General features: G+C 59.5%; 1 protein-coding gene across 1 annotated transcript in view; it reads left to right on the top strand.

Annotated features, from left to right (window-relative positions):
- Positions 1–388: 388 nt before the first annotated feature.
- LOC131277450 (mitotic spindle assembly checkpoint protein MAD1-like) overlaps positions 389–25,469 on the top strand; it is a 32,777-nt gene continuing 7,696 nt past the window's right edge. The window contains exons 1-2 of the mRNA XM_058292483.2: positions 389–803; positions 7,089–7,145. Coding sequence (XP_058148466.1) covers positions 675–803; positions 7,089–7,145 — 186 coding nt within the window. The 5' untranslated portion in view covers positions 389–674. The remainder of the gene's footprint in view (positions 804–7,088; positions 7,146–25,469) is intronic.

The raw sequence follows: 25,469 nt of genomic DNA, 5'->3' as shown, positions 1-25,469 counted from the left end.
ACAGGAGGAGCCGAGAACCCCAGCAGCACGCGGGGGCGTGGCGGCCTGCCCTTGGCTGCGCGTGTCGTGGCCTCGGGCTCCCCCGCCTCCCGCTGCCTTCCCCAGCTTCCTCCCTGCAGGGACAGGCGGTGGCTGCGGCATCTTCAGAGCCCTCCACCCTGCTGCCTGCGCCAGCCTGGGGTCACCGTTCCAGCAGGGCCCTGCCGAGCTGCGGTCAGGGGCATCACGGGAGGCCTGCGGGGGCTGTCCAGAGGGAAGGAGGGATGTGGCGAGGGCCATGGCCGGCTTGTGGCCCTGCAGCCCCTGGGGAGGGCGGCCGCACTGCTGCCCTGCGTGGACAGGCCTCTCTGCACCACTGGGGCTGCGGGCTCGTGCCTCGCACTGGGGGAGGCCAGGCCGGTGCCGTGGCCCCTGATGTGCTGCTGGGCCCTGAGGGCAGGACATGGCGCGGGTCCCCCGCCCCCGGCCTGCTGGAAGGGCTGGAAGCCCCGTGCCAGGATGGGCAGCGGGCCTGGGGGGTCCCGGCACGGCGATCTGAGTGGGCCCCAAGTCCCAGGGGGCTCCAAGCCGGTCTGGGGACACGGGGTGCCCCAGGCCCTTTCTCCGTAGGGGCGGGCGCCACCGGGCTCCCCCAAACCCAGACCCCCTCTGTGTGCCCGCAGGAGCGCGACGGCATGCGGGCCATCCTCGGCTCCTACGACAGCGAGCTGAACCCCGCCGAGTGCTCGCCGCAGCTGAGCCGCCGCATGCGCGAGGCCGAGGACCTGGTGCAGAAGGCGCACGCCCACAGCTCCGAGATGGAGGTGAGTCGCGCGCGCTGCGCAGAGGCCAGCGGCACTCTCCTCTCTGGGCCCGGCCACTCACTGTGGCAGCTGGCAGTGCCCGGCCTCGGTCGGCACTGTGGTGACGCCGTGCTTGGTCCTCAGGGTGGTGGTGGGTAGCTGCGGCGTGAGCAGCGGCTCGGGTGAGGGGAGTCGGTCTCTGCCCTCCTCGGTGCCACGAGGTCCGCCCGGTCTTGGGCCTTGCTGGGGGCTGGTCTGGGGGCTTGGGGGGCTGGACCTGAAGCCTTGTGCGGTGCCGCCAGGCCGGGGTGAGGGGCAGCACCCGCCTCGTCTGTCCCCAGTGCCGCGGGATCCCACTGCCCCTCCCCACTGCCCCACGCTGGCCGCTGGGGGGCCCGACGGGGCTGTTTGCTCAGGGGCAGGTTGTTAACACCGGGTCTTGGCGGTCCCTCCGTGAAGCCCCCTGCCCACTTTTAGCTCATGTCAGGTAGAGAGTGAACCCTGCGTCAGAGGAGAGCCGCAGTGGTGGTGGCCGTTGAGGCCTCACGGAGCCCGCACCTGCTGACCAAACTGCTGGGCAGAGACGCGCTGCGCCCTGGTACCTGCGCTTGGGCCCTGCCCCTTCCAGGGTCGAGGTGCTCCACGGCGCCGCAGAGCGGGAGCAGACCAGGTGCTGCACGGGCCTGGGGCTCCGGGAAAGAGGGCGCGTGCCGCTTCTTTTAGGTGCAGCCCAGGCCTTCCGGGCAGTGCATGGGGCAGTGCGTCCTGGCCTCCCATTGCCGGGACGGCGCAGCCACGTTGGCGAGCAGTGCAGAGTGCCGCTCAGCCTCGCTCTCGCTCCAACGTGGCAAGCCAGGGCCACCAACGTCCTGATGGACTGAGGGGAGGCCTCAGCCCCTCGCCTGGGCCCCCAGCTGCCGTGACCGCACCTGTCCTGCTCGTGGCTTTGTCCTGGCGTGCTCGGGCCCTGGGCCCTGGCTGCCCCTCCCGAGCGTGGCCCCACGGCTGGCTCGGAGCACAGGCTTCTGCAGCAGAGCTGCTTCCGTGGACTCTGGGCCGCGGCACATGCTGATGGTGGCTGCAGAAACTGCCGATGGCAGCGCAGGCCTGTGGCGTGCCCCTGGCGCGCCCCCCACCCGCCGTCTCCACTGTCCCCCTCACTGTGCCTGGCAGGGTGGAGGCAGCAGGGCCTGTCGGGAGCAGCCCTGCCTTGAGGCCTCTGTCCAGCATGGGGGAGGAGCTGGGAGCCTGCGCTGTGAAGGGCTGCGCTGACGGGCTGCGCTGACGGGCTGCGTTGTGACGGGCCGCACTGACGGGCCGCGCTCTGACGGGCCGTGCTGACGGGCCACGCTCTGACGGGCCACGCTCTGACGGGCCGCACTGTGACGGGCTGCGCTGTGACGGGCTGTGCTGATGGGCCGCGCTCTGACGGGCGGTGCTCTGACGGGCTGCGCTGACTGGCTGTGCTGTAATGGGCTGCACTGTGACGGGCTTTGCTGATCCCCTGCCCTGACAGTCTCGCTGTCACACTTGACCCGGCGTCCTGAGCGCCAGGCCCGCTGGGGGCCTCTGAGGCCCGCCCTTCTGGAGCACACACCCTAGCCGAGGAGGCGGTTGGGGGAGGTGGAGGAGGACCCAGGAGTGCGCGGCCGTGCCGCGCCTGTGGAAGGACATAGAGCAGGAGTCATGGGTGCTGGACAGCGGGGCGCAGGGGAGCCAGGCGAGTGCATGGGTGCGGAAGCGGGCTCCACCCCGCGGGCTCCGGGGAACCTGGCGCAGGCGTCCAGCTCTTGCGCGCCCTGGCCCCACGGGGCGGCAGCGTGTACAAGCTGCCATCTGGGTCACAGCCCCCGGGGGGTCGGGCACAGCGGGAGCCCTGCAGAGTGCTGCCAGTGGCTGCATTTGGGGGAGCACTGGGGGTCGCCACGGGGTCCATCACCCCCTGTAGCCAGCCTTGGCCAGAGGGGACGGCCGTGGTGCCTGGAAACCTGGGCAGCCCACATGCGTGAGTGCCAGGTGGGGGCTGTGTGGGGGGAGGAGGGCTTAGCCGGCAGGAATTCCAGGCGGGCGGCGGGCCCGGGGACTGCCCCCCACTTCCAGGCTCCCCCCATTTCCCTCCTGTTCCCTCTCCTTCCTCCCCTCCCGCGTTCTCTTACCTGCACCCACCCACCTTCTCCACCCAGCCCCCAGCCCAGCTCCATCCTGGCTCCGCAGTGGCACCTTCCGAAGGGCAGAGGGCGCCACGCTGGGCTTCGTGGCCAGCCCAGGACTGCTCCGGTGCCATGGCATGGCCGTGGTGTGGCGTGGCCGTGGCGTAGCGTGGCGTGGCCGTGGCGTGGCGGTGGCCGGTGACACTGCCTCCCCACACCCAGGCCCTGCATGAGCCGGCCTTCAGGCGAGAGCAGCAGACCCCTGCCCACCGCCCTGCCTCCGGGGCCCCTGCCCCCTGTCCCAAGTGTCCGTGCCCGCCCCCTCGGCCACACGGCTCACTTCAGGGGAGGGAGGGCCCTGGGCCGGGGGAGCCCCAGGGCACCGGCGTGGCCACGCCAAGGCCTGGGGAGGCAGGTGGCAAGCTGCCGCCTTCGGGGCCTCTGCGCTCCATCCATGTGGCTTAATCAGCCACTTCTAATGGGGAACATGTTTTGATTCTGGCAAAAGCACTTCAGTAAAACAAACTGGCAGTGCTGAGACGGGAGAATCCCGGTCGTCCGCCCGGCGGGGCGTGTGCAACTTTATTTATTCCATTTCATAAAGCGTTTGCTAGAGCCGGGCGCGGGCGCCCTGAGTCCCCGCTGCCAGCAGGGCCGTCGGTATTCAGGGCACGCCGTGTGGACGCAACATCCCCGCCTGATTTGTTTTTTCAATTTATTTAATTAAAATAGATTACGGTGGCACTGGTTGTGTGGAAGGAGGCAGAAAAACCCAATTTAGGATTGCAGCAGGTCTGCGGTAATTCCACTGTCGCCGCGCCCCGTGCCCCCTCCTCCTCGCGCTCTCCTGCGGGGGCGCGGATGGCCTGGGGTCTCCTTGGCCTGAGGGCTGGTGGGAGGCTCAGCGCAGCCCCTCTGCTGCTCCTGCTTGTGTTCACTCACCTGTTCCTCTTTATTAGACTCCAGAGAACGGGCTGTGGAAAGGTAGATAAAGCAAAACCAATACCCCGGGCGGCCCAGAAATGGTCATGTGTTGAGAGAAGGCAGGGGCGTGACTGCCGGGTCGGGGCCCGCGATCCCCACACAGCGAGCCAGGCCGCGGCGCCCTGCCAGGTCCGAGGGATCCCCGAGGGCTGGCGCTGCAGCACGACCCCAGTCCCCCACTTCCTGAGCTGCGCGCTGCCCGCTCCTTCCCCAGCTTGCCTGGGGCTCTCACGGGAGCCCTGTGTGGGGCAGGCCTTCACCCGTCGTGTGCACAGGGTGCAGGCACACCCTGTTCGCGGTCCCGCTGCCCAGCGCAGGCTGTGGGAAGTGAGACCTGGCGCTCCGGGTTCCAGGAGGTCCTGCCGCCGTGGCTTCCAAACGTGGCACCTCCGTGGCCTGAGGGCTTGCTCCGCCCCCCAGGGCACTGCTGTGGGCGTGGGTGTGGGGAGCCTCCGTGGCGCAGGTGACCGGGCACAGCGCCCAGTGGCATCTCCCTCACCGGGCCGCGCTGTTGCACGTCTGCCGGGGCCTGGCGCCTCCAGGCCTGAGGTGGGCACTTGCCTCGTGGGGCAGGGGTGGCTCTGAGAGCCTGTGGACGGGGCCAGGCCCCCAGCTCGGGCCGGGGTGGCCACACTTGCCGCCTGAGATGAGGCCGGACACCCCGCTTGGGGCCAGGCCCTGGCCGTCCCCGGGAGAGGGTGCGCCCGGCACGCTGAGCAGCCAGGCTGTGCCACTTCCCTGAGCCTTGGCGCAGGCCCGCGATGCCGAAACCAGCCTTTCCACCTGAACACGTGGTTTGGGGCGGGCCGCGCCAGGCGCATGCGGGAGCCGACCGCAGGCCGCCGGGCTCCTCCGCACCTCCACTGCCGCCCGCGGAGCCCCCGAGGCGAGGGCAGCGTCCACCCGGCCTTGCCCACCTGGGATCTCCCCGCTTGTCCCGCGTTGCTGCGCGGAGGCTGCAGCCTTAGAGCAGCAGGAAGCTGCTTTTCACCGTAGGGCAAAAACAGCCGTCCCGAGGCCCCAGCGCAGCGACATCATGTTGTCAGTGCAGGCTGGGTGGGGGGCGGGGGTTCCGGGGCTCTGGGGACTGGGCTGGGGGCCCCGGTGACCATCCTGTGCCTGGGGCTCGGCGTCCGAGCAGCTCGGCCTGAGCCAGGCCCTCCTTGGTCTCAGCGGGCAGGTGCCCGAGCGGTCAGAGCCACAGGGGGACGGCACTGCCAGGCAGGCGTGGTCAGGCCAGGCTTCACGTAGCCGCCCTCTGTGAGGGTGCTGGTCTCTCCTGGCCGCCCGGCTCAGGGGCTCCTGTGGGCAGCGTGCAGAGTGAGCTGGGAGGGGCCTGCCGTGCCCTGCTGCCCGCTGGCAAGCTCGGACCGGGCGTGTGAGCCCTGAGCCACAACGCAGTGGCCAAGGAGGTGCAGTTACACCGGCTGAGGCTGGGACGAAGGTGAAAGATGGGGCGTTATGGAGGCTGGGGCGAGCGGCAGGACTTGGGGTGACCGGGTGTGGTGGTCTCAACACCCACCAGTCGTGGGCGCCAGGGACCCCAGCTCAGCCTGGGCCGGCTGCTGGGGACGTGGCGCCTCGGCGCTCAGCCTCGCTCCCCGCTGGAGCCACCCCCCATGCCCCCGAGCCTGCTCGGCCGCCTCCTGCCCCCGCCCCCTCTGGCCACTTCCTGCCTGGCTCCCGAAGCCCAGGTCCACTCCCATCTCCCCACCCCCGGCGGCACCCCCGGGCCCCTCTTGCCTGTGATGCTTGCCTGCTCCTGCCCTGGGCCCCTCCCGGGCCTCCCACCAGGATACTGCGCTGGTGCTCAGCCACCCGTGAGTCGGGCAGGGCTTTCGCGCCGTCCTCCCTCCACGCGGCCCGGCGGCTCTTCCCAGCTGTGCTTCGCTCGCCCCCGTGGGCCCCGCCCCTGTCCTGCTGTTCTGCCCGCCCCCTCCCCAGCGCAGCACGCACTCCGGCACTGCGCACCCGTCCTGGCAGCCCGCGGGGCAACGGCCTCAGGACAGCCCTCAGGCACAGAGGCCACCGCCCGCCCCTCCTTCCCTCCTGGACGCCCCGCGGCCAGCCCCCAAGGGCAGACCCTCCGCCTTCCACGCCGGCCCTGCTGCGTGGCCATTGCCTGCTGCCCTCTCCCCATCTAGCGTGGCCTCTGGCCTGGTCCACAGCGAGGCGCCACGCGCTCTGAGCCCCTCCTGTCAGCCTGCGGCCGCAGCCCGCCCCGCATGCCGCCCCGCATGCCTGCTCGTTGCCAGTGTGGGTTCTGGGGAAGTATGCGATCTACTCCCTCGTCTTGTGCGCGTCTCGTGCCTCTACACCGTGGGCGTTGCGTGTCTCTGGAGAGTGGATGGGGGTGGGTGCGAGCCCGGGGCTGGGGCAGCCTGGCCCCGCTGACTACACCCCGGGCTTGTGTCCCTCCATGCCAGCCGGACTCCCCAGCCAGCGCCCATGGCCTGGGGCCTGCGCGAACCCTGAGGAGCAGGCGCTGGACTGCGCTCCAGCACGGCCCTCCCAGGGCTACGTCCGTGGGTGCCCGGCCCGTCCGTCTGCCGAGGCTGCTGGCCGCGGGTGCTGTCCCTGCACCCCAAGCCCTTGGCGGCTGGGGGCCCTCGGTGGGGGAGATGGAAGCCCCTCCCCTGCCGTGGTGGTGGCCGAGCAGCTGTTTTCTCGACCCGCTGGTCAGTAGCACCTCCCATGGCCATCTCTTCTGGACACGGTCCTGTCTGGAGCAGGGAGTCACTTTCCTGTCCTCTCACCAGCTTGTGCCCCCCCCCCCACGTCTCTCCAGGGCAGGGGCCAGGGTGGGGGGCGCTGCCGCTGCTCTCCTGGCCCCGTCATGGAGTCCAGTGCCCTGCCCGAGGCGGCAGCTCGGGGGCGCGGGGTACACTCTCAGCTCCGGCTGCTCCCGGCTGCCCCTCGGTGGAGGCGGTGCCCCGCGACCCTCGGGTAGCCGGGTCCCCGGCGAGTCACCCCACCTGCCCTTTGGGGAGCCCTGGGCCCCGGCGAGTCACCCCACCTGCCCTTTGGGGAGCCCCGGGCCCCCGGCGAGTCACCCCACCTGCCCTTTGGGGAGCCCCGGGTCCCTGGGTCCCCGGCGAGTCACCCCACCTGCCCTTTGGGGAGCCCCAGGTCCCCGGCGAGTCACCCCTGACCTGCCCCTCTTGTCTTGAAGGCGCAGCTGTCCCAGGCCCTGGAGGAGTTGGCGGGTGAGCGTCAGAGAGCGGACATGGTGAGTCCCCAGAAGCGTGCCCTCTGCGCTGTCTTTGTGACTGAGCCTGTCCCACATGACTCACTGCACAGGCACAGACCTCCTCCGTGCCGCAGCCAGTCCTGCCAGCAGGCGCGGGGTCAGGATTGGAGCGGGCGGCCGTGACCTCTAGTCGCACTCTCCCCGCTGTGGGTGATGTGGCTCGTGACGGCTGCACTGGGCTGTGCCGGGGCCTCTGGGCCCTCCACGCCGAGCTGGGCGAGCTGAGCTCCTCTGGGGCCTCCCTTGGGGCCCGCCCCTTGGCCGACCCCCACAGCCGGCCCTGTCCTCGAGTGCGGAGTGTGCTCCACACCGGGAGTGGGGGCTGGGTAGAGCCGCGCCCCTGCTGCGCCTCGGCAGCGGACAGCTGGCGTCCCTCTCCTGGGCAGGATGCCCTCGCCCGGGGCAGGGCCCGCAGTCCTGGCTGCAGCTGGGCAGTGTGGGGTCTCGGCCTGGCCAAGCTGGGGGCAGGCGAGGGCCCGTCCTGGGTGAGGCCCGCGGGTCCGGTGCTCCCGAGGAGCTGCGTCCTGCACGCATGCCCGTTTCTTGCTCAGTGGGACACGGGCGGCCTGCGTTGCGAGCCCTGGGGCCGAGGCTGGGTGCAGAGGCCAGCCCGTGCCCAGACGTGTTCTGACCCAGAGCAAGCGTGGCCGGCGGAGGACAGACCCCGGGTCCCGGCTCCTGGCCTGGGCGTGTTCCAGGGGGAGAGTGCGGGCCTGGTGGAAGGACCCGGAGCGGCCTGGGGTTGTGGGGGCGAGCGGGCACCCCCTGCGGCTGCAGGGGATGCAGGAGACGCACGCTCCAGCAGGGCTGGTCAGCAGTGGGCTTTGTATCCCGACGGAATGTTCCAGTAGAGTGGGAAACAGTGACCGAGCAGGGAGAGGCGATGGCAGGAGGGGCTCGGGGCAGCGCAGACCGCGTCCTCCTTGGTCCGGGGCGGCGGTGCGTGGGCTGGGCATGTCCCGCTCGTCCTTCCTCCTTGATGTGAGACGGAGGGCAGGCCCGAGGAGACGGGCGCGAAGCTGCTGAGCCCCCCGGCCGCCACGGGAACGAGGCTGGGCTGTGCGCCCTCTGCAGTGCCACGTGCCCGCCGCGGCACCGCCTGGCCAAAGACTGGGGCTGCGTCCTGCCCGGTAGGAGTGGCGGAGGGCCCGGGTGTCGGGGCGCTCGCCAAGTGCAGGGGAGACAGGTCGGGGGATCCTGTCCCTTGGGGTGTGCTAGCTGGGGGCGCCCGGGGCCCGTTGCTGTCTGTGTCACTCTGTTTCCTGCAGCGAGCGTTCCTCCCAGGGTAGGTTGTGACAACAGGCTTGGGCTTGAATTCCTTTCCTTGCAGAGAGGACAGTTCAGGAAGGCGCTGGTGGTCAAGCAGCGGGGGGCCAGTGGGTAAGGACGGGCTTTGCAAGCTCTGAAGCCCTGTGATCGAGCATGCGGGTGGCTGAGCTTTACCTTTTCAGCCTTTTGGTGGGAAGGTGGGGAAGGTAGGTGTGTCCAGGGCGGGGGGAGGAGGTAGGAGGTAGGACAGGGCTGTGGCCTGGGGTGGGGGGATGGGCCTGAGGCCTGGCCCTTCCTTGTGTATAGGCTCTCGTGGGCTCTGGGGAAGCAGGGCGGGCTGGGGCAATTTTGGGGTCTCGGGGAGCCCTGCGTGTCCTCCAGCCCTGCCCGGGACGACCCCAGGCCCGGGAGCACTGGGGACTGGAGTTGTGCTGAGCACTCGCTGAGCTCGGGGCTCTGGGCAGAGGCGATCTGCGGGTGGCCCCTGGGTCCTCCGCTCGGGGTCCCCATTTCCAGAACCTTGGAAAGCCTGAGCCGGCTCCTGGCCCCGACCTTGATGCCGTCTGACCTTGGACAGGAGGAGCTGCTGGCCCCGGGCCCAGCCTGTGCTGGGCCTCTGGACAGGCTCCCAGGGCCCAGCCCCTGGCCCAGGGGTTTGGGTGTGCTCGGTGCGTCGTGCCACTGCTGTGCGTTTTCTGCTCCTCTCAGCGTCCCGGAGCTTGAGCAGCTGAGGCCAGGGCGGGGCTGGGCGTCTGGGTCAGGTTAGTGGTGGGAGCAGATGCCATCGGCGTCCCCAGCCTGTCAGGATGGCCGGGCCGGGGCTGCCACCCCATAGCGCCCGGCGCCCCTGGCCTTCGATCGGACCCCTCTGGGGCTTGGAGGGGGGCCGCCTCGGGAGGGCGGGGCTGGGACTGCCCTCCGGCCATCCGGCTGCACGCCCTGTCGGCGGTGTTGGGCAGCCCTGGCCCCTGGGCACCCCCAGCCCGCAGCACCGCACTGCTGGGCCCCGAGTCGGTGTGTGGGGAAGGAGGAAAGAAAGCCGTGAGTGTCTGCGGCTGACCGCAGATGACGGGCAAAGGCTCGACTTCCGTTATTAATTAGCCGGTCCCTACTAATTAGTCAGCACAAGCGTCATTCACTCTTCTTCCTTTAAACGCAATTAATAGCGCAGGGAAAGGCGGCCTGGGCCGGGGGTGGCATTACCGCCCTGCGTTCTAATTAGCCGTGGCCGGCGGGCACTGGAGAAACGGGCTTACTTAATTACAACCAGAAAAAGTCCTCTAGTATTTTACATACTTCAGGGAGTGAGAATTGGAGACTTGTTTCTTGACTTAAGAGAAATCACACCCCTCACGACTGCCCGTAATTAAACCATTGTCTTCCTCCTCGACTCCTGTCTCCCCGTGGTTTCCTGTCCTGATGGCCTCACACCTCGCTTCCCAGGAAAGCCCCGCGAGGCCGGGGCGCCCCCCGCTCCCCAACCCGTCTCGTGGGCCCCCACAGGCGCTGCACGGTGGGTGCCCGCCTCTCCCCTGAGCCTCGCCCTGCCCTGCAGCCTCTCGCTGCAGCCACTCTCCTGCCCTGCAGCTCCTCCTCTGCTCCCAGCCTCTCCCCTGCTGCCTCTCCCCCACAGCCTCTCCCCTGCGAAGCTGCAGTCCTGGGCGCCAGCCCCGCCCCCGTGCAGCCTCTCGCTAGGACTTGCTGTAGCGCTGAGAGGGCCCTTGGAAAAACCAGCTGAGGCGTGTGAGAGCTGCTGGTAACCCGTCGGGACTGCTGCTCCCGCTCCCTGATGGCCGATACCGAGGCCAGGAGGCCAAGCGGAAGCGGATGGTTCACGCCTGCGTTCTCAGTGCTGGGAATCACAGTCAGTGTCCTGCGGCCCACCAGCCTGGCCGGCTGCCTGCCCATAACCTCCTGGCCCCGCAAGGGACAGCGGCGTCTTCCACTCTGGACCCCGCCCCCCATACCTAAGCCCCTCGCCTGAAAACGCCAGCCTGACGGCCCCACTGTCCCCAGGCTGGACCTGCCCGCTGGGGAGCTGGGAGGGTGCAGCGGAAGCAGCAGGCGAGCCCCTCCTGAGGGCAAGTGGCTCTTGATATGTTTTGGCCAGTTACTGACGGGGGTGGTCTGGAGCTGTGCATGCCAGAGGAGCACGTCCTCCAGTCCCGAGGCGTGCGCCCGTTGTGCGCAGAGCCTCTTGGGAGGCGGTTCCGGCCGCGGCATGGCCAGCTCAGTCAGGGTCAGGGCAGGCTTAGTCCTCGTCCCAGAGTCCCTTGTGAGAGAACGAAGTCCAGACACAGAGAGGGACAGCCCCAGAAGCAGAAGCAAGGAAACCCGGAGAAGGGAGCAGGCAGGCGCCGCCCTGGGTCTTGCCCCACGGCGGAGGGGCCGAGGAGCAACGTGGGACAGAAATGTTGCCTCGAGGAGGCCTTGGTTTGAACTTTCAGCCTCAGAACCGCAAGCGAGTAAGTTCCTGTTAGGCGGAGCCTTCGGGTGGTGTTTGCTCAGGCAGCGCAGGAAGGAGACGAGCGGGGCTCTGCAGCCACAGTCCATCTCCGTGTCTGCCCACAGCACAACACCGGTCCAGGAGGGCTGGTGGGCCCTGGTGCCCGTCAGGGAAACACACCAGAGCCGGGCAGGCGGGTCAGCGCAGGCCTCACCCAGCCCTGTCTCGACTTGCCCACGCGGCCTGGCCATGGCCACCTGCAGCCCACTGCCACCAGGTCTTGGTGCCACTGCCAGCGTGTCCCAGCTGTCCTGGTGCTCCCCAGGACAGCCTGGGGGGCCCCAGCCTTGGTGATGCTGTGTGCTCTGTGCTCAGCACATGAGCCGGCGGTGTTGTAAGGTTGCTCCATGAGCGCCAGGGCCGGCACAGCCCACTGGGCGAGTGCTGAGGTGAGGAGGCAGCCAGGAGAAAGCCCCACCCTGCTCTTTGCCCCCTGCGCTGCTTCGCGCTCTTAAAGATCTACTAAAGGCGCTGGCTGCTTGGTTTGATCCTGCATTTAAAACCTTAGCCCCGGTGGCCGATGTGTTAGCCCTGAAAGTAAACTAAAGGCATCGTTGCTGCCTCTGGCATGCGGCAGGTATTGGGGTCCCCCCTCACCCTGCCCCCCCAAATAGCAGAGAAAATTCCAGTGCTGAGAACACTCAGGCTTGTCCGAGTTGGGGAGGAGCGCGCTGAGGTGCGAGTGCTGCGGCGCGTCGGGCGCGGCGCGGCCTGGCGTTTTCACTGTTTTCTACCTTAAAACATCCTTAGGTTTCTCTTCGGGGTGTTTTAGAATCAGCTTGTCAGGTTTCCGCCGGAGCCCCTGTGGAGCAGCCTGGCGCTCGGGGGTGAGCGCTCTGCCCAGGTAGGCCGCCTGCCCGCGCCCGCCCTTCTCCCCCGGGCCCGCTGCGCCCGGGGCTGCCAGCTCTGTGCTCGTCACGCCCTGGAGCTGCGCTGGCGCTGACCTCACCGCTGACGGGGCCTCATGGGGCAGAGGAGGGAGCTGACTGGGAGGAGGGAAAGCCCGGAGGTCTCCCCCAAGACGCGTGGGAAGGAAACCGTCCGCGTGAACCACAGGAACGAAACGGGGAGTTGACCCCTCAGAAGCACGAAGTGCAAGCCGGTTTGTCCCCGGAGCAAGGCCCCTGCCCGGCCCTCAGGCCCGCTCCTCCCCCGCTGCAGCCGCCGAGGTTCCCTCCCCACGCGGCCAGCCGCAGGCCTGTCCCCTGCCGTCCCCTCTGCCCTGCCGCCTCCCTGCCCCTCTGCTACCCCCTCAACCCCTGCTGTCCATTGTCCACCCCGCTGACCCCTCTCTGTCCCCTCTGCCCCCCAGCTTTCCTCTTACCGCCTCTCCCATCCCTCCCCTCTGCCCCTCCCGTCACCCTCTCTCCAGTCCCCCGCTGTCCCCTCCCCGCCCCCCCATCCTTTCCCCCCACCCCCCGCCTGCCATGGGGGAAGCCCCTGGCAGCATTGCACCTGCTTTCGGGAATGAACCCCTGGCGCGGGCCTGGCTGGCATCACGGGCACTGGTGATCTGACCCCCAGCCCCCCAGCTCCAGGACCCCCGCCTGTGTTGAGGTAGCGAGCTCCCACCGGGCCACGGAGTCCCTGGCTGAGGAAGGCGCCGCCACACGTGGAAGCCCGGGTCTCAAGGACCTGTGCACACGGCTGTCCCGCAGGGCTCTTCGTGCCCGTGGAATTGCGCACGGGTCCTCGTGTGCCTGTGTTGAGGGGGGGCATGTGCAGCGCTCGCTGACTGCTAAGGCTTTCGCATGACAGCTGGCACTCTCCAGGAGGAGCCCACCCGGCCCCGGAAAGCTCTGGGGCCTCTGGGCAGTGTGTGCATGGCTCTCAAGTCAGGGGAGGTTGAGCGTCCAGCTCGGGGGTGCTGGGCTGTCCTGGCGGGCTGGGGCCGTTGGGGTCTCCTGGGCGCCAGCTGGGGCGGGTCACCTGGACTGCAGGCCCCTGGCTGGCCTGGCAGCACCTCCCAGCTGGCAGAGGCTGCTCCCTGGGACGCACTGCCCTGTCCTCGAGCACGCAGGCCCCACGGCAGGCGGCCTGCAGGACCGCAAGAGCCTCCTGGCCCGTGTGCCACCCGAGGAGTGACGGCCAGGCCTGGGGGAGGATGTCCAGCCCGCCCTGCTCTGCCGTCTCCTGGGGAGGGAGTGGGTGCCGCCTCGGGGGCGCTGTGCTCGGCTGCCACTTGCCTGCCCGCAGCCCCCTTTGCATGAGGGGTCTCCCTCCAGGCTGGAAGGGGCCCATTGAGAGAGCTCATCCAGGACCCTCCCACTCCTCGCCACGGAGCAGCAGCCTCTCGGAGGCCTTCCCGGGCCAGCCGAGCGTCCGGCTCGTGTCTTCTCCAGGAGCCCTGAGCCACTGTCCCAACCGGGCTCGAGGGGAGGCGGAGGCGCAGCCCCACACGACGCTGGGCGGGGGCAGAGCTGGGTACAGCTCACCCCCGGGCGTCCTCACTCAGGACTCGGCAAGCAGCCACGCCAACCAGGCTGGCCACAGGGGAGGGCGGGCAGCGCGGCCGTTCCCGTGGCGTGATCTGACATCGTAGGCTGCCCCGGATCACAGCGTCATCCTCGCCAGGCACACGAAGCACGGGTCTGTCTTAAGGGTGTGCTGTGCCGGCGAGGCGGCCACGTCCACTAAAGGTCCACGACGCTGGGAGCTGGGAGTGCCCCGGGCAGGCAGGGGCCTCGCTGGCAGGGGGCCGTGGGGAGCTGGGAAGGCCACAGCCGGGCGCTCGCGCCCTGCCCCGGGCAGCCCCCGTGAAGCCACGGGCGCCGCCTCCCGCGCAGCCTGGGTTTCTGACGCATGGGCTTCTCGGAGGCCGGCCCCGACTCACCCGCGCTGAGCCTCTGGCGGCCTTGGCCTGTGCCCTGCTCCTGGCCCCCTCGGGAGAGCTGCCTGGCGCACCGGGCTGGGATCGGGGCCAGCCCATCTCAGGCCTGAGTCAGGTCTAGAAAGAAAGCCAGAGCTTGGCTCTGTGAGATTCATAGATAGATAAAGCTCCTCAGGCCAAGCTGGAAAGAAAGGAAGAGAACACTAGTTATATCAGGGACGAGAGGGTGACAGTGTCACGTCCTCTCATCTTTAACTAATAGCCTTTCTAGAGTGTGTGAAATGGCATCTCATTGTGGTTTTGATTTGCATTTCCCTAATCGCCAATGATTGGGAGCTTCGTGCTTTTTGCCATCTGTGTTTCTTCTTTGAAGAAATGTCTATTCAAGTCCTGTGCCCGATTTTTACGTGAGGTGTTTGTCTTTTTGTTGATGGAATAGTAGAAGTTCTTTCTTCTGGACATTAGACCCTTATCAGATGTATAAGGGACAAATATTTTCTCCCATTCTGTGGGTTGCTTTTTCACTCTTGATAATGTCCTTCGATGCAGTGTTTCTTTTTTTGCTTACCCTGCCGGTGCCATGTCTAAGAAAGCATTGCCAGGTCTGCGGTTGTGAAGGTTTACTCCTGTGTCTCTTTTTTTTGTAGTTTAGCTCTTCTGTCTAGCTCGTGGGTCCATGCTGAGTTAATTTTGTATATGGCATGAGGTTGGGCTCCAGCTTCTGCTGCTGCCTGTAGATACCAGTTACCTCAGCACCAGCTGCCGAGGGGCCGCTCCTCCCCTGCCGAGGGGTCTCGGCACCCTTTCCAAAGCCCAGTTGGCACAGATGCGTGGCTTTATCTCTGGGCTCTCAGTTTTATTCTACTGGTGTATCTGTCTACCCTTACGTCAGCACAACACTATTTTGATTATTGTGATGTTATATTACATTTTGAAATCAGAAAACATGAGTCCTTAAGTTTGTTCTTGTTTAAGATTGTTTTGGCTAGTGTAGCAGTTTAATATCATTGATGAATTCCAAAAAGAAATACTGGATTATGCTTGTAATCTGATCTGTACCCGGGCATGATTGAGTTATGAGTAGGTTGTTGGGGTGGGGTCTCACAGATAAAAGGCAATGGCACAGAACAGAGTTGAGGGTTTCTGATGTTGGGGTTTGATGCTGAAGACTTCAGCTGGAGCCCTGGGAAGTCAGCTCACAGAGGAAAGAGAAGCCAGCCCCAAGAAGGGAGGAACTTTGAGCCCAAAGAAAAGCAAACCCCAGGAACATAGGAACCCAGGAAGCCTGAGCCCTCGCAGACGTCCGCAGCCATCTAGCTCTAAGTAGACTTTGGTGAGGGAAGTAACTTTTGCTTTATGGCCTGGTATCTGTAGACTCCTACCCCAAATAAACACCCTTTATAAAAACCAACCAATTTCTGGTATTTTGCATCAGCACCCCTTTGACTGGCTAATACAGCTAGTCAGGGTCCCTTGCAATTCCATATGAATATTTTAGGATCAACTTTTCCATGTCTTGCAAAAAAGGCCCTTGGGATTCAGGGTGTTGCCTTGAATCTGTAGCTCATTTTGAGAAGTGTTGGGATCTCAGCGGTATTAAATCTTCCACTCCTTGAGCATGGGTTGAGGTTTTCTTTCAGCAGTATTTGGAAGTTTTCAATGTACAAGTCTTATATATCCTTAATTAAATTCATTCCTAAGTTTTGATGTAAAAGGAATTGTTTCTTAATTTCCTTTTCCTTGGTAGTGTTATAAATATACCACTTACTTTAGTGTATTGACCTTCTATCCTGTAACTTTGCCAAATTTATATATTAGCTTTAACAGTTTTAGTGTGAATGGATTCTTTAGGCTCTTCTGGTTATAAGATTATGTCGTCTACAAATAGAGATAATTGTACTCCTTCTTTTTCAATTTGGATACCTTTTTCCCTGCTTATTTGCTCTGGCTCAAACTTCCAGTACCATATTGAAGAGAAGATGGGGAAGTCAGCTCCCTTGTCTTGTCTCTGATGCTAGGGAGAAAGCTTTCAGTCTGTCACCACTGAGCCTGAGGATGGTCACTACGGGATTTTCACAGATGTTCCTTGTTATGTGGAGGACGTCCCCTTCCTGTTCTAGTCTGTTGAGTATTTTTATCATGAATGGGTGTTGGACTTTGTCAAGTACTTTTCTGCTCCTTTTCCTTCATTCTGTTACTATTAGGCTGATTTGCATACGGGGAACCACCCTTGTATTCCTGAGATAAATCCCACTTGGTTGTAGTGTTTAATCATTTTAATATGCTGCTGAATGCATTTCGTTGAGGATTTTTGCATTTATATTCCTAAGACATTTTGTGATGTCTTTATCTTTGGCATCAAAGTAATGCCTCATAGAATGAGTTAGGAAGTATTCCTTCCTCTTGTGTTTTTTGGAAGAGTTTGAGAAGAATCCGTTAATTCTTCAAATGTATGGTAGAATTCAGCAGTGAAGCCACCTGTTACTGGGTTTTTGTTGGTAAGTTTTTGGTTACTGATTCAGTCTCTTTACTTTTATAGATCTATTCAGGTTTTCTATTTTTTCATGTGTCAATTCTGGTAGTCCGTCTAGGTTATCTCATTTGTTGGCGTTGTGTAAATTCTTTTATAATCCTTTTATCCCCAGAAGTCAAGAGTAATGTCCTCACTTCCATATCTGGTTTTAGTATATTAGTTCTCCCCCTCCCTTTTTTCTCCCCTTAGTTCTGTCATTTTTGAAAGTCATTTTCACTAGCTATAGAATTCTATATTGACAGGTTTTTTTGTTCCTTTTTTCTTTCGTTCTTTCAGGTCTTAAAAACCTGATTCCACTGTCTCCTCTTGTGTGGTTTCCAGTGAGAAGTCTGCTTTCCCCCTTACTTTGTTCTCTGTAGTACCCTGTTTTCTTTGACTGCTTCACTGGCTTTGAGCAGTTTGCTTTTGGTATGCCTTTGTGTGGTGTTCTTTGTGTTCTTTGTGCTTTGGGTTTTGTTTTATGTTTCTTATTTTTTTGAATTCTTGTGTCTGCAGGCTTGAAGTTTCCATCATCATGGAAGGTCCTCCCTCAGGGCCTCTCCCGTTACTGGTACGTTAGGTTACTAGGACTTGGCCTACAGCTCACTTACGCTCTGCAGTCTTTAAGTTCTTTTTATTTTTTTCCATTATGCATAATTCCTATTTCTGTGGCTTCAAGTTCACTGAATTTTTTCTTCACTACCTAATGGTCTGTTAATATTATCCATGTGTTTTTCATCACAGGCATAGTTTTGTCCACATAAATTTGATTTGACTTTTTCCCCTTCCATTTTACTCCTTAGCTTTTGGAAAGATGGAGTCGTCTTGTTGGCGGCCTTGGCGGCCTCCGCTGCCTGTGGGCTCTGCGTTGGTTTGGATGGACAGCTCTGTCCTCGCCCCGTCACAGTGGTTTCTGGCTGGACGCCGGCGCTGCGTGTGCTCTTCTGGACGTGGACCTCTCTGCTGTCCCATACCCTTGAGCTTCTTTCAGGCGTGGTGAAGCTACTTGGGAGCGTTTGGTCCCTGCGGGTGCCGCTTTGTGATCTGCGGGGCTCCCCCCGCCGAGCCGAGACCTCCGGGCCCGCTGCGGGGACAGCGCCCTTCTCGCCCTGCGTGAGCACCGCGCTCTGCCCCGGTCGGCCTTCTGGGTGGTTCCATCCTCGGTCTGTGCTGGTGGGTTTCCGCTGAGGAGGTGAGGGCAGCGCCACCCTCCGGGGCTCGGCGCCCAAGCTCCGGCTCTCCTGGCCTCCCTCCTCACCCAGGCGTCGTGCTGGGGGCCCGGGCGCCCAGGGCCTCGCCCAGGATCCCTTCCTTGTGTCGGTGGTCCAGCCTCGAACACTGTTTCGCGTACTGTCACCTTCGTCATAAGAATTTGTTTCTTGGCCAGAAGCGCGCTTGCCGTGCTCTGCTGAGGGGAGACGGGCGGCGTTGCTGCAGGCACGAGGGGTGGAGGACCCCAGGCCGCGCGGGGGTGGCCGTCCACAGGCCGAGCATGGTGGAGTCTGGGAGGACAGGACGGGCTGTCCGTCGGTGGTCTCGGCGCCTGCCCCTGCTCCGGGGCCTTCCCTGAAAGGTCCAGGCAGGCCCCCTTTATAAGCCTGCTGAGCGTGGCGGCGCAGCGCCCAGGAGGCCCAGCGGCCCGGCGTTGTCAGGGCCCTGACAGCACAGGCGCGGCACCTCGGCACCCGGCCTCTGGGCCTCTGCTTTCCCCGGCTGCACTGCCGGGCCGGGCTTGATGTGGCCTGGTGCCTGCCCGGGGCCACGGGTGCCGTGGTTCCAGCCGGCTGTGGGGTGGTGACGGCTGGGACTGCCTTTGCCCACTGCGTCCAGGCAGACGCACTCTTGGGGTAAGGAAGTAATAGGGGTTCCTGCCTCTTGGGGAGAGGTCAAGTCGAGGCTGGCACACCTGTGTTGTGTTACAGGGTCTGTTTTGTCGCAGGAACTTTCTCTACAAACAAGTCATTAGTCTCCAAAGACTGTCGGTACTAAGAAAAGTAGGGAAGCAGATGTGGCTCAAGTAATAGGGCTTCCGCCTACTGTGGGAGGACCTGGGTTCACTCCCTAGGGTCTCCTGGTGAAAAAGAAGAGAAGGTGTGCCTGCACAGCGAGCCAGTGCCTGTGCGGTGAGCCAGTGCCCACGCAAGTGAGTCACGCAGCAAGGTGATGACACATCAAAAGAGAGACAAGGGGAGAGCCAAGGTGAAGCGCAGCAGAGACCAGGAACTGAGGTGGTGCAGCTGACAGGGAACCTCCACATCAGAGGTCCCCAGGATGGAATCCCGGTGAATCCTAGAGAAAGACGAGAAGAGAAGACAAAAGAGAAACAGATACAGAAGATCACACAGTGAATGGACACAGACAGCAAACACAGCAGGGCGGGGGACGGGGAGGAAAAATAAATAAAATTTTTTCAGAAAGTAGCTCTTAGATATGAGGTGCCTCCTGGGCAGTAACTCCAGATTGCTGCCTTCTTCCCCCGGCTTCGAACCCACTGCCCCCCCCCCCAGTGCTCTGCACTGACCCCCCTGTGCTGTGAACCAACCGCCCCAGTGCTATAAATTGACGCCCCCAGGCTGTGGACCGACCCCCCCTGCCGTGTTGTGAACTGACTCCCCAGTGCTGTGGACCCACCCCCTGGGCTGTGGACCCCCCGCCCCCGTGCTGTGAACCGTCCCCCTAATGTTGTGAACTGAGCCCCCGCCCCCGGGCTGTGGACCAGCACCTGCTGCTTGGTCCCTGGCCCGCACTGGGTGGGGTGTCACAGCAGAGGTGGGCCCCAGCAGGACCCCTGGCAGCCTGGCGGCCTTGCCCCCTCTGCTGCCCGCTCAGGGAAGGGCTGAGCGGCTGGTCAGGCCCGGGCCCGTGGCCTGCCCCCGGCATTGCTCAGCTCCTGGGCTGTGGTGTCTGCTGTGCCCTGGGCCTCTGCCCACACTGGCCCTCTGCTCGCCTGGCCCACCCTCTTCCTCGCAGCCCCTGGCCCCCCTTGCGGGCGGGCAGCCCCCCCGTGGCTTTCGGGGCGCTGTGCCAGAGTTTGGCAGGGAGATTTCTCAGCTTGTCCGTCTCCACCTTAGAGGTGGGGACTTTGCTGTTAAGTTTGAGTATCAAAGTGTCCTGTGTCCTGCGAGCTGGCGCTGAGAACTGAGCCCTGGAAAAGCCTGCTCTGCGGCCCTTGGAGGCCATCGTCCAGGCCCACTCGGGGCAGGAGGACGGGTGATGGGCCCCCCCGGGGCGGGAGGGCGGGGGATGGGCCCACCCGGGACGGGAGGCCAGTCTGCAGCTGCCTTTGCAGAAGAGGTTTGCTGGGCCCTGCCAGGACGAGCAGCTCTGCCCTCAGTTCCTGGGGCAAAGCTCTGCTGCCCCTTTGCCAGGGTCCCCAAATGGCAGGCACTGCCCCCAGGGCAATCCATGGGGAGGAGGGACGGAGGTTTCCAGAGCCAAGGCTGTTGGGGAACAGCAGGGCTGCAAAGAGCCCGCCATTCGCCTCTGCCTCCTGTGCCCCTGCACCTGGCTGAGCCAGGCCAGCCTGCCCGGGTGAAACAGGTGCCCTGGTTGGGACCCGTTATTAGTGAAGAGGCCCAGGCGGTGGGGCCTGTGGGGTAAGGGTGGCTCCTCAGAGGAAGGACTGGCCTCAGGGCGCACCTTTTGTTGGATACTGTCTTGGGCTCTTTTCCTGTAAATGTGGTGGTTTTTAGTGTGTACTTAGTATTTGAGTATGAACACATGTACATGGCTCAAAGGGAAGAACATGAAAAAAAGCGGGACAATAGTGAAAATAAGCTGTCTTTTGGCCTCTTCTTTTTCAAGATGGCTTTGGCTATTCAGGGTCCTTACCATTCCAAATAAATTTAACAGGGATAATCTTGAATCTGCAATTCACTTTGGGTAGATTTGACATCCTAACCATATCTAGTCTTCCAGTCCATGGAAACCAAATGTCCTTCCATTTATTTAAGGTCCTTTGATTTTATTTAGCAATATTTTATAGTTCTCCATGTTGATTTAATTCGATTCTTTTAGTTGCTGTTTTAAGTGAAATTTTTCTCTTGATTTCCTCTTCAGCTTATATAAAACACTACTCATTTTCCTATGTTGCTCTTGTACCCCACCATTTGTTGAGCTTGTTATTAGCTCTAGTAGCTTTGTTGTTGAATTTTCAGGTTTTCCTATACTTGGGATCACGTCATCTGCAAATAGGGAAAGTTGTACTTTTTCCTTTCCATGTTGGATACCTTTTATTTCTTTTTCTTGCCTTATTGCTCTGGCTAGCACATCCAGTACAGTGCTGAATAACCGTGTTGATAATGGGCATCTTTGTCATGTTCCAGATCTTAGAGGAAAAGCATTCAGACTTTCACCATTGAGTGTGGTGTTAACTGGGTTTTTCATAGATGCCTTTTATTATGCTGAGAAAGCTTCCTTCTATTCATAGTTTTCTAAGTGTTTTTATAAAGAAGGGTGCGGGATTTTGTCAGGTGCCTCCTCTGTATCAATTAAGATGACCATGGGTTTTTTTTTCTTCGTTCGTGTATTGCATTAATTGCTTTTGTTATGTTGAATCAGCCTTGCATACTTGGGATTTGATTACGTGTATAATTCTTTCAGTGTACTGTTGGATCCAGTTTGCTAGCTTTTTTTTTTTTTTTTTCAATTCTTACCTCACTCTATGGAGTGGTAGTTTATTTATTTATTTTTTTTTAATTAAAATTATTTATTTTTACGAATTACATTAAAAAAATACGAGGTCCCAATCAACCCCACCGCCCCCACCCCCACTCCCCCCACAGCAACACTCTCTCCCATCATCGTGAGACATCCATTGCACCCAGTAAGTACATCTCTGAACATCACTGCACCCCGTAGTCAATGGTCCACATCATAGCCCACACTCTCCCCCGTTCCATCCAGTGGGCCCTGGGGGGGTCTACAGTGTCCTGTAATTGTCCGTGAAGCACCACCCAGGACAACTCCACTTCCCGAAAATGCCTCCACATCTCATCTCTTCCTCCCATTCCCCGCACCCAGCAGCCACCATGGCTACCCTTCCCACACCCATTCCACATTTTCTCTGTGGACATTGGATTGGTTGTGTCCATTGCACATCTATGTCAAGTGGGGGCTTAGATTCCACATGGATACTGTATGCACTTCTCCTGCTTTCAGTTGTAGACACTCTAGGCTCCATGGTGTGGTGGTTGACCTTCTTCAACTCCATGTTAGCTGAGTGGGGTCAGTCCAATAAATCAAAGTGTAGGAGCTGAAGTCTGTGGAGGCTCTGGGCCTGGGTGTCTTATTATCAGTCCAGAGATTCAAATCCCCTAAATATATCTTAAACTCCAGCACCAACTACAATTCCAATAAAGTAGCATGCAAGTCTTGTGGGAAGAGATCCCCTCCAAGTTCAATTCCATCATGTAGAAACACCAGCTCCAAAGAAGGGCCATCTGCCATGGCAGTGAACCCCATCTGCCATGACCATAGAACCCATCGGTCTCTTTATCCCTCAGAAGAACCAATACCTGGGGTTGTATCTACTTTATCTGTCTCTTAGACTCTGCTCAGTTGTGCATAAGGGCATTCCTTCTGACAACCTCCAGACTCTTTTTTAGAGACTCATAGCCTTATAATCTCATTTCTCCTTTCCATTTCCCCCTTATATTAGGTCAAACAGCATTTTGAAGTCATGTTATTATATGTAGACAGGGATATTCTGCTGATCCGTATTGAACCTTTAATTCAAGGTCATTTTCTAGTTGCATCTTCAGCTGGTATGTGGTAGTGATCCCTCGGTGCCAGGGAGGCTCATCCCCGGGTGTCATGTCCCACGTTGGGGGGAATGCACTGCATCTACATGCTGAGTTTGGCTGTGAGAGTGGCCACATTTGAGTAACATGAAGGCTGTCAGGAGGAAACTCCCAGGCACAGTGCTACTCTAGGCCTTGTTCGTATTGCAGATGTATAGGCTCAAAAGCATAGCCATTAGTATCAGGAACCCACTGTTGGGCCCTCCTTCCTTCCTGGTTCTTGCCGTTGCCCCTGGCGGACTGCCGCTGCTCCCCAGGGTCCATGACCGTGACTCCCCGGCCAGGCGCCCAGTACCCGCCCCAGCTGTTGTTTTTAATTGTTTCCACTATGAGTATATCTAGACATTACTATATACCCTGGGCATATGCCCTGTATAACTCCCTGTCAGCCATATATATCCTGTCAATAACATCCTATATCAGTATTCCTCTGCTGCCATTGTTGAACCACTCTATGATTCAAAACTTCCTGTAAAGTGAATCCCAACATAATGTCAGCTTCACAAGAGTCTTAGATCACCGAAATTCATATATACAATATACAGTACTTCCCCAGATCCACCATAAAACCTTTTCCCTTCCATAGCGATAATCTTTTAGCTTATTCATATCATATTTCCTGATACTGATGTACAGATTCCGGGACAATAGCTTTCAAACAAGGTGACATCTGTGCTTACTATGTGGTCCATACTTTAGATTGTACGGTTTTCTAAATTTTTTAGTTATCCTATGTTTTGCATTATGGTTTACAATATTAGTCTGTCGTCCCCTATATGTTTCTGGTGTAATATTACATGTTTTATATTCATCCTCGTGTACTCTCACAGAACTCCTCTCTTGCCCCCATATTCGCCTTGGTTCCTTCCATTCCACATCCATTTTCCCCCTCCCCTTGAGGCCCACAACGCCAGCCAATCTCTATTTCCCAAGAAGCCCTGTCCAGAGATCCTTGCAGCAGTATTCAGGGCCTGACTTTCTCAACTGCCCTAATGTCCTGGGAGCCATCCTTTCTCTCGAGAGATACAGTTCCCTCTATTTGATGGCATTAGTCCTCCCCAGGATGTGGGTCCACCCCAACTCTCACATCTTGGGTCTCTTCCCAATGGTACAACCCACCTTGGCAAAATGAGCCTTCAGCTATTCCCCCGGAGTCCGTCCCGCATCAGACCATACCCCCTGAGCATCCTAACCAGGTGTCCCTCCTACTTATACTTTGATACGATTTTCTCAACTTTTTGTTCTCAACGGACACCTGACACTCTCCCATGTTTGTATGTTGCTAGCTTTTTATTGACAATTTTTGCAAATATATTCATGGGATATTGTTCTGTGGTTTTCTTTTCTTATATTGTCTTTATCTGGCTTTGACATTCGGGTGATGTTGGCTTCATAGAATGAGTTAGAGAGAGTTCCCTCCTCTTCAGTTTTTGGAAGGATTTGAGCAGGATCAGTGTTAATTCTTGGAATGTTTGGTAGAAATCACCAGTGAACGTGTCTTACCCTGGGCTTTTACTTGTTATTGATCTGTTGAGATCTTCTATTTCTTCTTGAGTTAGTGTAGTGTGTGCCTTTGTGGAAATTTGCCCATTTCATCTGAGTTTTCTAATTTGTTGGTGTACAGTGGTTCATAGAATCCTCCTATATTCTTTTTTATATCTGTAGTGTTAGTAGTAATGTCCCCATTTCATTTCTGATTTTAGTTCTTTGCATCTTATTTTTTTTCCTTTGTCAGTTTAGGTGAAGGTTTGTTGATTTTATTGCTCTTTCAAAGAAACAACTTTTGATTTCATTGGTTCTACTATATTTTTGTCTTTGTTTCGTTACCTGTGCTATAAGCTTTGTTATTCTCTTCCTTCTGCTCACTTTGGTTTCAGTTTGCTCCTCTTTTCTAGGTCCTTCAGGTGTGAAGCTAGTCTGATTTGAGGTCTGTGTGCTTTTAATGTAAGCATTTAGAGCTGCACCTTTCCACTCAGCACTGCCTTTGCTTCTCAAGATTTGGTTTCTTGCGCTGTGTTTTCGCTCACCTCAGGATGTTTGCTGATTTCCCTAGTGAACTCTCTTTGACCCTTCAGCTGATCAGGTCCCTGTTGTTTGAGTTCCCCACACAGTATTTGTGGCTTTCCCAGTTCTCCCTCTGTTGATTTCTAGCTCTAGAAGATGCATTGTATCATTTCAGTGCTTATGAATGCATTGAAACTTGTTTTTTGACTAAACATATGGGGTATCGCAATGATCCTTGGGCTCTAGGGAAGAGGGCGTATGGTGTGGCTTTGGGGTGACGTGTTCTCTGTCTGTGGGGTCGGTTTGTTAGAGTATCAGTCAAGTTTTGTGTTTCGTACTGGTCTCTATTTAGCAATTCCAGCCTTTACTCAAAGTGTGTACTGGCATCTCCATTTCTCCCTGCAGATCTGTCAATATTTGCTACATATACGTTCGGGCTCTACCAGTAGGTTATAATTAAATAATCATTAAAAATTTTATGTCTTGCTGAACTGTCCCCTTTATTAGTATATGGTGACCTTCTTTGTCCCTTGTAACATTTTTTAAAAATTTAAAGCAGAGGCTCCTGACCAGGGGTCTATGGACCCCGAGGAGTCCATGAGCTTGAATTGAAAATTCAAAGAATTATTCTTGTGGGGGTGTGTTGATGTGGGTGTGACCTGTTTATTAAGTAATCCACAGTATAGAGTGGATTTAGTTAGGGGTCCATGGTTTTACCTGAGTGGAACAAAAAAGCTTAAGAGCCCTGATCTAAGGTGTGTTTTTCTTCATTGCCTTCTTGTGCCCATTTTCTGGTGTGAAGTCAGGCCTTAGTAGTTGGGGCCCGCTCGTGCAGATCCCGCTGCTTTCTCCTGCAGCCTTCGAGCCTCCTTGACCGTGGCGTCCGGCCGCCCGCCCTGCGTTCTGGGTGTGGATCTCCCAGGCTGTCCTGCTTGGCGCTCTTGGGCTTCTCCGCTGGGCGTGTTCTGCCTCCACTGCCCGGCGCTGCTCCTTTCCGCCTGCCTCCCCTCGGCTCCCGCTGTCCTAACGGTATGCTGGGGGCTCCTGGGCTCTGCCTCCTGGAAATCCTGCTTCTTTCTGTTCCACAGCTGGCATCAGTTCTGTCTTATCTTCACGCTCCCTGGTTCCTCGTTCTTCTAGCTCTCGTCTGCTCTTGAAGCCTCCAGGGAGATTTTCATTTCTGCTACTGCGGTCTTCAACTCCAGGATTTCTCTTGGTTCCTTTTTAAGGCTTTCGTCTTGTTATCGAGAGTCTCTTACTGTCCATTCGTTGTCTCCCAGCAGCCTTTAGGTTTTTCTCTGTGTTTTCCTACATCTCCTTGATCCTAGAGGATTTTTACATCTTTGTCCAGTGTGCCCTAAGTCTGGTCTTTTTCGTTGAT

This window comes from Dasypus novemcinctus (genome assembly GCF_030445035.2).
Source record: "Dasypus novemcinctus isolate mDasNov1 chromosome 23 unlocalized genomic scaffold, mDasNov1.1.hap2 SUPER_23_unloc_1, whole genome shotgun sequence".
NCBI classification, from domain to species: Eukaryota; Metazoa; Chordata; class Mammalia; order Cingulata; family Dasypodidae; genus Dasypus; species Dasypus novemcinctus.
This window is presented reverse-complemented; position numbering and strand designations above follow the sequence as displayed.